General features: G+C 25.2%; 1 protein-coding gene across 2 annotated transcripts; it reads left to right on the forward strand.

Moving 5' to 3' along the window:
* Positions 1-76: 76 nt before the first annotated feature.
* Positions 77-7,059, forward strand: LOC141530976 (uncharacterized). 2 transcript variants are annotated; one of them, XM_074248383.1, is made up of 8 exons: positions 77-218; positions 1,970-2,113; positions 2,204-2,411; positions 3,116-3,632; positions 3,716-4,072; positions 4,964-5,282; positions 5,353-5,637; positions 6,445-7,059. In XM_074248383.1, the coding sequence occupies exons 2-8, from the start codon at positions 2,014-2,016 to the stop codon at positions 6,564-6,566; spliced, it is 1,908 nt and encodes a 635-aa protein (XP_074104484.1). In that variant the 5' UTR covers positions 77-218; positions 1,970-2,013; the 3' UTR covers positions 6,567-7,059. The 2 variants fall into 2 exon arrangements, with proteins under 2 accessions (XP_074104484.1, XP_074104483.1); XM_074248382.1 differs by having other exon boundaries at positions 6,442-7,053.
* Positions 7,060-14,567: the final 7,508 nt, after the last annotated feature.

Here is a 14,567-nt window from a genome sequence, read left to right on the forward strand (position 1 = left end):
AATTTTATTTGTTAGTTATGTGCTTTTTTATGAATAAATTGTTATTGAAATTACAACTTTAAAATCAACAATTAATTACAACACTTAGGAAGCCATTAACAAAAAAGTTGTTTACATTTTTTCCAACATTATTAAATAATGTAATTAAGTTATTTAACTTATTAAATAAATTTCTTAATGACATGCGATATTTAATTAATAATTATTATTAATTCTTGGTGAGTATTCATGTGTAAATTACTTTTAATTTATCATTTTTATTTAAAAAAATGAAAACGTGACCAACCGGAATAATGCGCTTAATTATCATAATTATTATTATTATTATCGTTATCGTGTTGTTATTATTATAAATATTAACTAACAAATTATATTTAACTTTATGATTTTATTTTTCAATATTACTTTATAAAAATTTTATATTAAAATTTTTTTTATATTTTATTATTTATTGAGGCCAATAGAATATATGACAAGACTATTTTTATATTTAAAATTGTCAAGTGCGGGAATTAGAACATTTTGAATAATGTTTGATTATATTTTAAGTTAGTGTTAAATTTATGGTGTTATTTTTAAATATATATCAAGGCTTTTTAAAAATATGAGTTAAACTTTTCAAATGTATAACTTGCTTGTCAAAACAAAAAAATTTTTTAAAAACTTTTGATATTAGATTTTTAATATAAGAATTACAAAGTTGTATTAGTTTATTGAATAAGATAATTTTTTAAGCATATTGATTCAGCATTATAAAGTTTTCTGTTTATTTTAATAAATAATTTAATTAATTTAAAGTAGAAGTTAAGATAACACTGAAGTTAGCGCAAACGTCTGAAATTTTTTGATTTTTTTATTAATTAAATTACAACTAAAAAGATATTTCTAAAAAATTATACTTACAGTTTTTCAAGTTTTTTACCGGTGAAATTTTTTATTTTAATTATTTAATTGAAATTTTTTCAATAAAAAATTTCTAAAAATTTTGAAATATCGCCTAACTTTATTTTCATAAGTTGAGATAGTTTGATTGATGATAGCTCATTTTTTTAAGTAAATAAAAATAAAATGCTTACTTACAATTTTATTAAAAATTTAATTGCATAAAAATATTCTTTTGGTGTATTGAAAAATTTATTTTTTAAATTTGTTGAATTTTAATGAATTTAAAAATGCATTCAATTTGAAAAAAAAATCATATTTATTTATTTATTAATTTATTCAAACGCCAATTAGCTTTATACATTAGGTTTACACCAATTAAATTTAGTTTTAGGTGAAAAAGATTATAAAAAAAAATATTAAAATTTAAATTAAATCTATTTCATTTAATTTATAAATTTAAATTATTAGCAGTATAGAAAAATGTCTCTAAGAGTATTTATTACAAAACGAAATCAAATTGCACTTTTCAAGAGACTCGTGGTGATTGGTTACATATTATAGAAGTTTTAAAAAAAAAATTAAAAAAATTTATATTTATGTTTCATAAATCAAAAATATAAAAATATCTATTTCTCTTCATTGAAAAAAAAATTATTTTTAAATTTTAAAATGAAAATTTCTTTCAGCTGTGATTTTAAACGTATATATTCTAATCGTTATTGATTTATATTAGATTTATAGTTAAAACGAGGAAGTAATTACTCAAATAAATCAAATATGTGTTATTTGTTCTAAACAACGGTTTACTTAATTCAATAAACTGACCAACGAGTATGTGTATTTGCTTGCAATTGTAAACGGATGTTCTCAGCATACGCGTTATACTGTTTGGAGTAATATTTGATTCAGCATATTTTATCATAATAGCATCGAAATGTTTTGTAATTAATTACTACAATTATTAAAGTTTAATTAAAAATTAATTTTAAGTGACTTTCATTAATTAATTAATAATTTATTTTGTAAATACAATTATATAATAATCCTTGTTGTTGTTTTTTTTTTTTTTTTGGGGTTGCAACAGATCCATTCTTGTTATTCTACTAGAAGAAAGAACATATTATTACAATGGATGATGTTATGAAAGAGATAAAGGAATGTAATGGAATTCGGTATCCATTTTACCGAACTGCAGCAAAAGTTTTAATACTACATCGAAAACTTCACAGTATATATTTAACTCTGATTATAAATTCGTAAAATAAATATTTTTTTTATAAATAAATATTTTGAATTTAATTTGATATGATTATTTCAGTGCAATATGTACCTCTTCAGTTGGTAATTGGAGTGTTTGAACGTCATAAGTTATCAATAACTGAAAATTCAGTTATATTAGATGAAACTGAAGTAGAAGATGTTATAGCAGATATATATTTCGCAGCTCGTAAAGAAGCTAATGTTGAGTTTTATATTAATAAAATTACAGAGTTAGCAATTGCATGTATATTTTTGACATTCAACAAGTAAGTTACTTTTTTTTATTGCCAAAAATAATTCGTTTAAATTTAATTACTTACATTATTCACGGAAATTATTTCATAAATTTGTTGAGATTACATATTTAATAATTAATAATTATTTATCACACTCAAAAATCAGGAAAGTAAAAAAAAAAAGAAATTTAATAAATGATTTTAAAGTCTTTTTATCTAAGAATTTATTACAGTATTCAACATGATTTAATGTTGCAATCAATAATCTGACGTGCCTGAATGTATTTTTCATCTCACAGCTTTAAGAAAATATTAAAAATAAACATTAAGATTGACTTTTATTTAGAGTTGAAGATATGAATATAATATTTTTCATATCACAAATTTATATACGGTATTGATGACGTGCATTTTTAATAATTTTCGTTTGTATACAATGTAATTTATTAAGAAGCATTTTATTATTTTTTTTAGATAGCAAATAACTTCATTTCAGAAAAATTTTATGTGTATTAAAGCTCTGAGAAAAAAATTAAATTATTTATTAAAAATAATCCCTGAAGTAGAAATTGAATCAATGTTTTAAATAATATATTTCTACTTTTATTAATAATAAAAATTATGTCATTCAATACAAGAAAATCCAATGAAATATTCAAACATTTTTCTTGACATATCAGTATATCGAATTTTTAATTAAATTTATTATTAATGAATTAAAATTTTAATTACAGCAAAGGAAAAGCTTCAGTATTCTCAGTAAAAGTATTATTAACTCTAATTAGTTGTGGCAGTCTTCATGAAAAATATGAATACTTTTACCAATTGCTGGCTGATCACAATGCATGCTTGTCTAAGGCCGCTTTACATACACTACTTACAAGCATTTGTAAAGTAACAGAATTACTTGGTGAAAGTGTCGAGTATGGTAGCCACTTAGTGCAATCGACTGTTGACAGTTGTTTCGTTGAGTCACAGGGTTGTTTAGGTGTCAGTAAAACGGAATTAAGATTATGGCTAATGCAGGATCCACCTTTACTCTCCTGGATATCAACGTTTAATCGTTTGAAATTAGCCGAACATGTTGTTCATCATATTAAATGTTCATCCTGCAAAGTAACACCTATCCGTGGACCTAGATTTACTTGTTTAAGATGTGCACGGTACCATCAATGTCAAATGTGCTTTTTCTTTGCTAAAACATCTCATAAACATAAATTAAAGCATCCTGTCAAAGAATATTGCACAAAGGTTCTTATTCTCATTATATTATTTTTAAATTATAAAAAAAGTATGTCATTTTAATTTATTTTCATTTATTCTATAATATTTAGACTTTGAGTAAACAAAACACAAAACCAATAGTTGATCTCATTAGAAGTAAATTAAGATTATGTCCGATCCAAGTGTCTGCACAGTTAGAATCATCAGCATTAAATGCATTACCATTCAATAAAGAAGAATCGATATTTTCTGATAGTACTACTGATTCGTCTTTGTCAGCTTCAATAATAAATGAAAAAGTTAATAATGATCCTCAAAAAGAATTGTCGAGTATCATTAATCATTTGGAACAAGAAAATAAAAAATTACAAGTGGAATTGAAGGAGATATGCGGTAATCGTGATGAAAGGCTGCAACAGCACCGGGAAGCTATTGAAGCTCAGTTACAACGATTAAAAACACTAAAAGTGAGTCTTACTTATTTTAATTGATTATACTTTCCCGATGACTGTCATATTTGCTTCATTAAATGAAATTAAAATCAATATCTAATTTCTAATTTGAATTTTTTAAACGAGTCAAGTGTGAAAGTGTAAATCTTCCTCTATTAATTAAAAATTTTTAATTTTTAAATTTTATAATATTTAATTTCAAGTTTCATAAAAACTGCAATTGTAAACTACTACATTAACAGTCCAATTGAAAACTAAGAGATCTAAGACTATTATATTACTATATTATATTATTTGTATGCTATCACTTTGATAAAGTAAAGTATTTGATTTTAATTCTATCGACACTTTTAGAGCTTAATAGTTCTAATATTATATTGATAAGGTGTAAGATACCGAAAGATAATAATATAATCCTAAAGTCAATACTTTCAGAAACAATATTATCAACATAGAAATTCTTAATCTTGATATCGATACTGCCATTTTAATCCGTCGTATTCTACATTTAGAAAATTTTAGGGTGTGGTGCATGCCTACATGGAATTTGTCTCCATTTTGAAAACTTACAAAGGCATATGAAATTAATTTGCTGAGAATTTTAAAAAATTTTATTTCTTAGCTGAAGAAATGAAAATTTTTTTTACAGTAGCTTTTTCGTTGAAAAAAAGTTTTATGTACTTGGGGGAAAAAAATAATTTTGGCTATAAATTTACAAGTTGTCTATTTAAAATTGTTTTCTTCAAATCTAAAAAATTTTTTTTCAACAAGAAAGTTGCTTTGAGAAAAATGTTTAATTTTTCAGCTAAGAAAGAAAATTGTTTAAGATTTTTAACAAATTAATTTCTTATTACAACATTGCTAATTAAAAAAATTTTTTTTTCTCTATTAAAAAAATTGTTTTAGAAGTACATGTTCCATGGCCAAAGGTCATCATTTCCACAAACTATGCGCTGTGTACAAAGTACACCACTATTACCATCGTTACCAGTCGCATCTAGATTTTCAACATTACCTGAATTCCAATTAAGCCCGATTATCCGTCCAAGTAATAATCCTGATTGCAGTAATACGACAATTAGTAATATAAATCCATATGAAATAAATAGTAATCTATTCGACAATTCGAACGTTGACAGATCTCATGAAGAAACTAGACAAGCATCAAGTACTTATGAAAATTCTAAATTGTCATCTAAAATTCAACTCAGCACTTGGATTGGAGGTATTTAAATATTTAATATTATCCATAAAAAATTAAATGAATATTTTTATTAAATTAATTAATTAATTAGGAAATCGAACGAGTATTTATCAAGACCATGGTAACTTCTCCCAATGGTTGAATTCGAGTAATTCTAATTTACCTTCATCGAAATACTCGTCAAAACCGTTGAACGCAACCGATAAAATGTCTCATGATGATTCACTGTTAGATAGCGCGCGAGACAATACACCGTCTAGTCTTCAGCGGCCTGATAAACATTCACGACATAGCAGTCTGCAAAATATTCAAGGTGATTTAAATGACATACTCAATCGATTGCAGAATATGGTTGCAAACGATTGTTTATTGGAAGGTAATTTACACTTTTTTTTTTTTAATCAATTATTATTATTTTTACAAAAATCAATAATAATCTCGATTTACTCTGTCATATTCATCATTGTTGTAAAATAAAAAAAAAAGTTAGTCTTCATTATGAACTTCAATTGATACTTAAAAAACTATAATTTATTAAAAAAAATTTTTTTATTCATCGTGAAGACAATAAACAAATATCTAATTAAGTTTATTGAATAAATACAGTTCATTTAAACTTCTATTGAGTTACTCTTCATTGAAGTTGAGACATTACTCAGAAACTTAAATGACAGTTTTGATGAACCTGAACTTTCAAAAGTTGCAGAAAACTTTTCAAAGTCGATGTGCGTTGTAATGGTGAATGATTGATAATTTCGAGTAATTTTTCTATCATTTATAGAAAAACCATAAAGATAATACGCTAGGATGTGCCAAAATATAATTTCCGTGATGGACCTCTTAAAATTGGAATTCTGAGTTCCTTAATACATTAATAGGAGTTGTATTTGGGCATTTCCTGACATATTTTGAGCGTAAAGAATTTATTTAATCTTCAAAAATTTTTTTAACAGGAGTTTTGTTTGGGCAAAAATTTGAGAATCAAATAAATCCTTTAGGCTTAAAGTATGTCAGAAAATGCCCAAGCACAACTCCTGTTGAAAGCGAAACTCAAAATTCAAATTTTAAAAAGTCCATCACGGAAGTTCCATTTTGGTACACCCTATAATACACATATAACTAATAAATAAAAATTATTATATTTTGAACCTAATTGAATTTAATTTTATTTATTCATCAGCAGAATCTTTTAATTCAAGTGACAATTGTGAATTGAAGCGTGCGGCAACACAAATGGAAGATCTTTTAACGGATCTCATTCAAGGTATTGAATCACGCAAGGGAAAACTCACAACAATCGTTTAACAATTGTTAATATTATGAATTATGTTAATGACATGAATGATGAATTTTATAACGAATATATACATAATTTCACATATTATATTATTTTGTACACACTTTATTAGCTATAAAAAATAATTAAGTAAAAAAAAAATGTATTGATAATTTTTCATATTGCTTTGATTAAATAAAAGTAATTGTATTTGTTTACGAACGTTAATTGTTTTTTTTTCTTTTTTATTGATAGATTATAATACTTTACCATTGATTATGCTAAAAAGTTTTTTAACAAGTCCATGGTCACTGAAAATAAAAATTAAACATAATAATCTCGGTTGACGTTATTTCAAAATTAAATCTCAATCCGGTGAATCCCGGCTGCTTTTGCATCAATGTATGTATATCCTTCAAAACTCGTTTAACCTTATGCTTTATGCCGTGCGTTGATGCAAATCGTGCAGTTAACCAGGGAATGGCATGTAATAACTTATAGTCTTTTAAGTGATCCATTGACGTCGGTCAGTGAAGGGAAATGTTTTTTTTATTTTTTTTTATAGCCAACTATACTATTTATAATACAAGAATGTGTGAATCTTATCGAATACCGCTTACTGTAATTTATTTACTATCTAGCAATAAATGTGTTTTCATTCACATAATTGCGATAAACGCTGATTATTCATTTATCCTTATTTATCCTTATGAATTCAATTATCAATCGTTGTTTCTTTTTTTATTACAAAGAATAACAATTCATAACTGTTTTACAATCTAAAGTTATTTTTGTCTTAATTAAATTCATAAAAAATTAATGTAATTGTAAATATTCTTAAGATTTTCAATATTTACATCTTAATTATAAAAGTCTTAAACTGTTGGAGAATAAAGATAAATTTTATTCAATTTTTCAATACGCTCTATTTTTTAAATAATCATAATCATTGTTTTATTTAAGTAAAATGGTATTGTTTTACTTAAATACTTTATAAAGTTATATACGATTAAATTATTACAGTTATTGATTCTTATCAGTTTTTACTTCTCCAGAAGTTTTTTAATATAAGAAAAAATTGAAGGGCCTATTCTGTCGCAGGAGATTAATTTACTTATTCCTTTTTATTTATTATTCAATTTTTTATGTACCAAAATTATTATCAGTAAAAATTTTTCATTGCATCTCAAAGAATCTACGCTGTTAAATTTTCGTAAATTTAGTAACTTTATAGTTTACACACATACTTCAAAATTGAAAATCGAGTTTACGAACAAAATTAATAATTTATTCAAGGTAATATTATGATATTACTTTTGCAAGTTTAAAATCTATTCATTAACTTTACTAATCTTCGTATGAAGATTATAATAATATTGACTTCTGAGTCCGACATACTCAAGCAAACACCTGGTCCTGGAATACGTAAATATATTTTCTTGAATGATGTTAAATTTTTTTAAGCCAAGAAAATTTCTTCTTGCTCCAAAATAATTTGGTTCAAGAAATTTTTTTTTTCTGTGTAATGATAACATCGCAGGGGTTGACAGGGAAGCTTCCTATGACCTTAAAATGTCGATATCTGAGAAAAACTCGATTTTGCGAAATCTTCGATTTTCTTAGAGGGAAGTTAAAAAAATTAACTTGAATCAACACGAAAAATTCTTGAATTAAGAAAAATTTATTTAAGCCAAGAAAAATTTCGGTAATTAATTATAAGTACGGTCAAACCCATTCTGGGCTATAACTAGATGAAAAATTGACAATTTCAAAAGTTTTTTGATTCTGCTTATTTTTACGGTGCATTTATGATAAAAATGTGAAAAAAAAAAAATGAAGATTTCGATAGCTTTTTTGCCTTTAATTGAAATATTTTTCAAAAAATTTTTCACCAGACGTTTTATTAAAAAAGAAGAATTATTGTCCCGGAAATTTTTTTCCAAAACATTTTCGAAAATAACTGCTTCTTTTTTCAACAGTGTAGAGAGCCAAAAAGCTGGAATTTATTAATGAACGTTATTAATAGCACGTGAGCAATAATTATAATTGTCTGAATACTGACGTCAAAGTACTTTATTTCCTTATGTTATTTCCTGAGATACACTGTATCCGAATTAAAATTCCTCAGACACGAGCATCCGAGTTTGCATTTACTTCGTTTGATATAATTACAGATTATTAATACAGAAGAACTCATAGCAGAACAATAAATACATAAAAGATTGATTATATAGATACTGATCCTCTATACTTACAAAAAAACAATTAAAATTGTCTCAATAGTGACGTCAAAGTGTTTCATTTCCTTGTTTTATTTCCTCAGACACATTGTATCCGAGTTTACGCTATGATTGTAGTATTCAAGTCAGTATCAGTGACGAAGCGACCGCGGTTGTATCGTAGTACAATCATAAATATATTACGAAATATGCGTTGTATTATACATAGTCTATCATAAATCCTGTAAGATAAGATGTACGCAAAAGACATGTCAATCCTCATTTTATCTAATTTATTTCGTAGAATTTTTTACTCTTTTTCCTAATTCCTCGATTGTTGAACATCCAGAATTGATGATTTCATAGGTATATCTTTTTAATTATTACCCTACAGTCACCCCTTTTTAAAATTCAGTAACAGACAATTTTCATATTTTTATTTTCCAATTGATTTATTGATAAAATTATTATTTGTAAGTAGAATAATACTGGAACCAGCAGACATCTGATAATTTTTTAAATTTTTATAACAAATCAATTATAATAAAAAAAAATATTTTTTAAAATTCGCACTTGTAATTTTTTTAAATTCTTACTCGTGAAATTTTTTTCATAATAATTTAATTGTTATGAAAATTAAAAAAATTATAAGAATATATTAGATTGTGTACTAAAAGTTACATAAACTACAAAAATTCCTAAAAAAAGTCACGCTTAAAAATTCTGAAGTTAAGGTTTCGAAATTGGGTATCTGGCGGATGAAATTCATCCTAAATTTTTAAGATGACCTGAAAAACTTTTTATGAATAATAATTATTTAATAATTAAAATTATCTTAAAAAAAAATTATAAGTACATGAAATTTAAAAATAGTAAAAATGATTTTGATTCAACATTATATTTGATTTTATATCATAAATCATGAATTATAACACGAATGAATTTTTGATTATTTTATATTACTAGAATTCAAATTTGCGCGCGCCTGAGTTTAGGGTTTGCATATATTTTCATGCTTATGATATATTTGACCAATCAAGTTACGAATAGTTTGCTTACATGATATATTTTCATATTTTTCAGATGAAATTTCAGATTTAGACTAGATAAATTATAAAAGTGGATTAAAACTGCTCTCTATAAAGTTCAATTCGAATTGAAAAATGTTGAATTGGATTATTGGCTCATCAATAGTAAATTGATATTAAGATAAAATATTTTATCGAATAAAAAATTATTTCTTAAATTTTAACAAGTAGTCTTTTATGAAAATACGAACTTGTCTTAATTTAAATCATTTATAAAGTGAAATAATAAAGCTTAAAAAAAAATCAAAATACAACTATGTCTCCTTAACTCTTAATTTATACCTAAGCTAACAAACTAAGGTGTAGCAGATGGCCAGCCATTAATTTAAAGGAGAAAAAACAGACGTTTAACCTGCACTATGATTTAGTTTCAATGTTTGACATTCAATAGCTTAATTAAATAATAGTATATAATTGTCATTAATTAATTTAAAATAAATCTATTAATCTTTTAATATTCATATTGTTTTAATACTTAATAATTATTGAAACAAGGCTATTCGATTGCTGCCTACAATTATTAATCTAAATAACTTTTTTTTTTTTTAATAAAATAATAAACAAATAGACAATTTTTATTATATCCATGGTTATAAGCTTTATAAATAATTTTAAATGATAAAACTGGTGTTTTAATATTTCAATAATTTAAAAAGCTTTTAATAGTATTGAATTTTTAAAAAACTTTGAATAAAAATATACCATTGTAACTTTATATAGCTTTTAATAATTTTAACTTATTTAAAAAAGTTAAATAAAATTTTCTTGATAACTTTTTTATAAACCCAAAGACTATATTTTGATTGAATTAAATTAGCCCATGATTTTTTTGCTTCGATCTAAATTTATTTGTTTATTATTGTTAAATAATTAAGAGTAATATCTCCGAGTGAAGGAATAAATTTTTTTTTACACAGAACAATTAATTAAAATAGTTTAACGAGTGGTTTATTAAACGGGGACAGGGATAATCATGGCGTAAAAAATAAAAATATATGGGTGCTTCGATCCGTAGAAGGAAAGGAGTACTTTGACGTCAAAAGGAATGACTGTGACGTTGAGGAAGGCTTAGACTCATGACATAATGCCAGGTTCCACTATTAGGATTTGTGTGATTTTTTACTTTAGCCACTACACACGTTGTTAAGAAATAAGAGGGGCGAGTGTGAGTTTATAACAGGCTGAGGAATAAATAAAATCCATCAACACAAGTTTTGTATCAGTCTTAAACACGATTTTGTTAGAAGCATATCATACTGATAAACTAAATAATAAGTACGTGGCTTGTTGTAACTAGTTTATTTTTAAAAAATTAATAAAAACTCCATGGCTACGCAGGCAGTGGATGTTAAATTTTTGAACTTAATAATTGTGATTACTATTGTGCTACTGACGCTGGAAGAAATACAAGCAAGATCATTGTTGAGAAGAGATAATAATAGTCACCATCGGAGAAAAATTTCATCAGATCAAGTTCATCAAATTGTAAGACACTCGACTTCTATCAATTATTCAAGACCATCGGAATCATCAACTCATCAGCATCACATTCTTAATCAACTTATTGATATCGATCGAAGATCTAATTTTGAACACTTCAGACGGCATCAACTAAAAAAGCGTCATGATCATGATTCTGGAATAAAATATGAACTAATGGATAGTAATATAAAAAAAGCACTTCAATCAAGACGGTATCAACGGCACGAGAGAGTCGAAGCTAAAGTTAAAGATGTGGAAAATAGTTCTGCCTGTAACTACACTGTTAAATCTTTCACGATAAGTGATAATTCTGATGACTATATTGTACCTAAAGATCTTGTCGATATAACGTGTAATTACAGTGGATCAACCTGTCAAATTAATGATACCAAGTATTTATTTTATTGCTGTATACAAACGTATACTGACATTCAAGTACCTATGAAAAAGGGCGGTCATAAATTAATGAGACTCAATACTGGTTGTGTTTGTGCTCAACGTACTCCCAAGATTCTCAAACAAACTCAAATAGTAAATTTTGATTATGATGAATAATTAATGTTTATATTGTCATTATTGTAATATTTATCTAATATTTATCATTATTCATTATTTTATGATCCATGAAAATAATGACCACTAGATTTAATTTAATTTTAGATACATAAGAAAAAATATTCAATGCTCAATAATCATATTGTCCATTATATCTTATTTATTTCATCTTACATCATTTTATTTATTTATCAATTACGTTAATTTATTTTATTTATTTTTTTGTACTTAAATCTATAAATTTATTGTTTAATTATGATATTAAAATGATTTTTAATTTATTCATTGTTTATTTATAATTATTTGAAAACTAAAAAAAAATTATTGTTGAAATTTTTATGCTCCTACACGATATTCCTTTTGATTTTTCTAATTCACTAACCCAATGTCTTACGGAGGATGTGTTTAGCTATTTTTTTAGAAAATTTAAAGCTCTACAAAAAACGTATCTTATGATTTTTTGATAAATTAAATTTTTTAAAAATTATTTAAAGTTAAAGTTTAACGAATATGAAATTTCGATTCAAATAATTTAATTTTTATTTTTTCTGAAGTTTTAAGATTATTCCAATCATCACAGCAGATTTCGCAAAAAAATTAGTTTTAGACAGTTTTTATCGATATAAACATTTTAAGTATTAATTTTAATCATCAAAACTTTTATATTTATCGACTAAATTGTTCCTTCTGATTTCTTACTGTAAAGAATTATCTATTACATATTTTGGACGATTATTTCTGATTAAGTTAAATTTTTTTTTCGTTTTGAAAATTGACGTCGTCTTTTTAAATTGTATACGGAGATGTAGGTCAAATTTAATTTTTTTTTTTTTTTTTTTTCATAAATTAACGGGCTAAAAGATTGAAGTTCATGTATTTATAAGTACCTTCTATTTTGTCTTACCATCAACCTAGGTAAATTATTTATTCATATCAGAAAACGTACGGATATATATAGGATCATGAACGTGAAAATCAGCTTAAGAATTCTAGTAAATATAAATGTGTTCTTCACATAAACTAGTTATTCACATATGACTATACAGAATATACAGACAATGAGTGGCAGCTTTTGAAATCGTGGGATCGGGTAGTACATAGGTGAGGTTGCGTTGGTGATGGGCTGATGGGTGAGCTGTGCGTTCGTCCGTGAATCCAGCGATAACACGGAATTATAGTTCAGTTACAAACCCGTATGACAGTCTTGGCATGATATATAAGTAAATGTACAGATACATCAATTTTCGAGAAGTAACTACTGTCGTTATTTCACTTCGATTTAAAAAATTGTACAAAGAAAAGTATCGAGTGAAATGGTAACAGTACAGATTATAAATTTTTATAGATTCTATACTTTTCTTTAAGGAGATACTGCGGCAAATAAAGACACCAATAGATTATGGCTGTTGGTTTCTTTCACACGCACTAGTACTGCCTCTCTTGACAGACTGTCGCTCACTTACTTCCACCCATGTAAAATATCGAAAGTCGCTAACTTCAAACATTTTTTATAAAAAAACAAATACTTGTTATAACTTCAATTAAATATTCTCAGTTTTTCAAAAAAGTCCTAAGAAAAGTATGGTTGTTATCTAATAAAATTTTCACTTAACTACGGTCAGGATAGAGAATTCATATATATTAGATACACATATATACACAGAAAAAAAAGTCGAATTGAATCAAATGAAAAATTCTTGAACCAAGAAAATAATTTTGAACGGTTTCATTATTTTGAATTAAGACGAAAAATTCTTGAATCAAGTAAAATTTACTTAAACCAAGAAAAATTTCTTTTTTACATGTAGAGAGATGGTAAAGTTAGTATGAAATCTATTTGCATCACGCGAGTGATACGGAAGGTTTTATACTAACTTTACCATCTCTCTGTACCTCTACTTGTAAAAGATGCAATTTCGAAAATTAATTACTCAAAAACGGTGCCGTAAATTAATCTGAAATTTTGGTGGTGAATTATTAATATATTTATTTAAAAAAAAAAAAACTCTAGAAGTTTCTTGAAATATGCTTTTCGTGGAGGTACTACCTTAAATTCATAAAAACTTAAACGGTGATATAATAAAGCTAAATAAACGAAATAGAAATGTCTGAAAAAAGTTAAATTGGATAATCTCTGAGTATCTAAAACGTTTTTAAATATTCAACTAAAGTACGTCAAGTATCACATAAAAAGTTAAATTTTTTTATAAAAATAATGATACATTTATTTGATAGCTGGTTGGTGGACGGTAAAGTTTTGAAATGTCTATATAAAGTTTTACATGAATTTGTAGACTGTAAATATTTGTGAACTGATATCCTCTAGCAGTAATTGATATATCACATCATACTTGTGGCTTTAAGTTAAGTATGTATAGCTACGTGAAGTCCGATACTGTCCACCATCGGCAAGTAGCTTACCAGTAAGAAGATGCGATTACGTCGTTTTAGTTTTGGACGTAACTACATTATATTTCAAGAAATTTATTAAGAATAAATATGAATAGCTTAGCTAAAATAGGATATTAAACAGCAAAATATATTATTTGAGAATTAATAATTTTTGTATGCCATCTAGTACTTTGAAATTAAATTTTTTTAGGAAAAAAAAAGAAAATCAAAAAAATTAATTGACTATATCGTATAATGCACGGAAGAAAAAAATTATAAATTAAAAACCCCGAAG

Source organism: Cotesia typhae, unplaced genomic scaffold (genome assembly GCF_013202065.1).
Source record: "Cotesia typhae breed Kobodo isofemale line unplaced genomic scaffold, CoteBio_Ctyphae contig_5, whole genome shotgun sequence".
NCBI classification, from domain to species: domain Eukaryota; kingdom Metazoa; phylum Arthropoda; class Insecta; order Hymenoptera; family Braconidae; genus Cotesia; species Cotesia typhae.

Excerpts from the sequence above, each read along its gene's own strand:
- LOC141530976 (XM_074248382.1), top strand. The coding sequence starts at position 2,014 with ATGGATGATGTTATGAAAGAGATAAAGGAATGTAATGGAATTCGGTAT. Across the intron at positions 2,412-3,115 it reads ATATTTTTGACATTCAACAA|CAAAGGAAAAGCTTCAGTAT; the intron begins GTAAGTTACTTT and ends TTTTAATTACAG. Across the intron at positions 3,633-3,715 it reads TCAAAGAATATTGCACAAAG|ACTTTGAGTAAACAAAACAC; the intron begins GTTCTTATTCTC and ends TATAATATTTAG.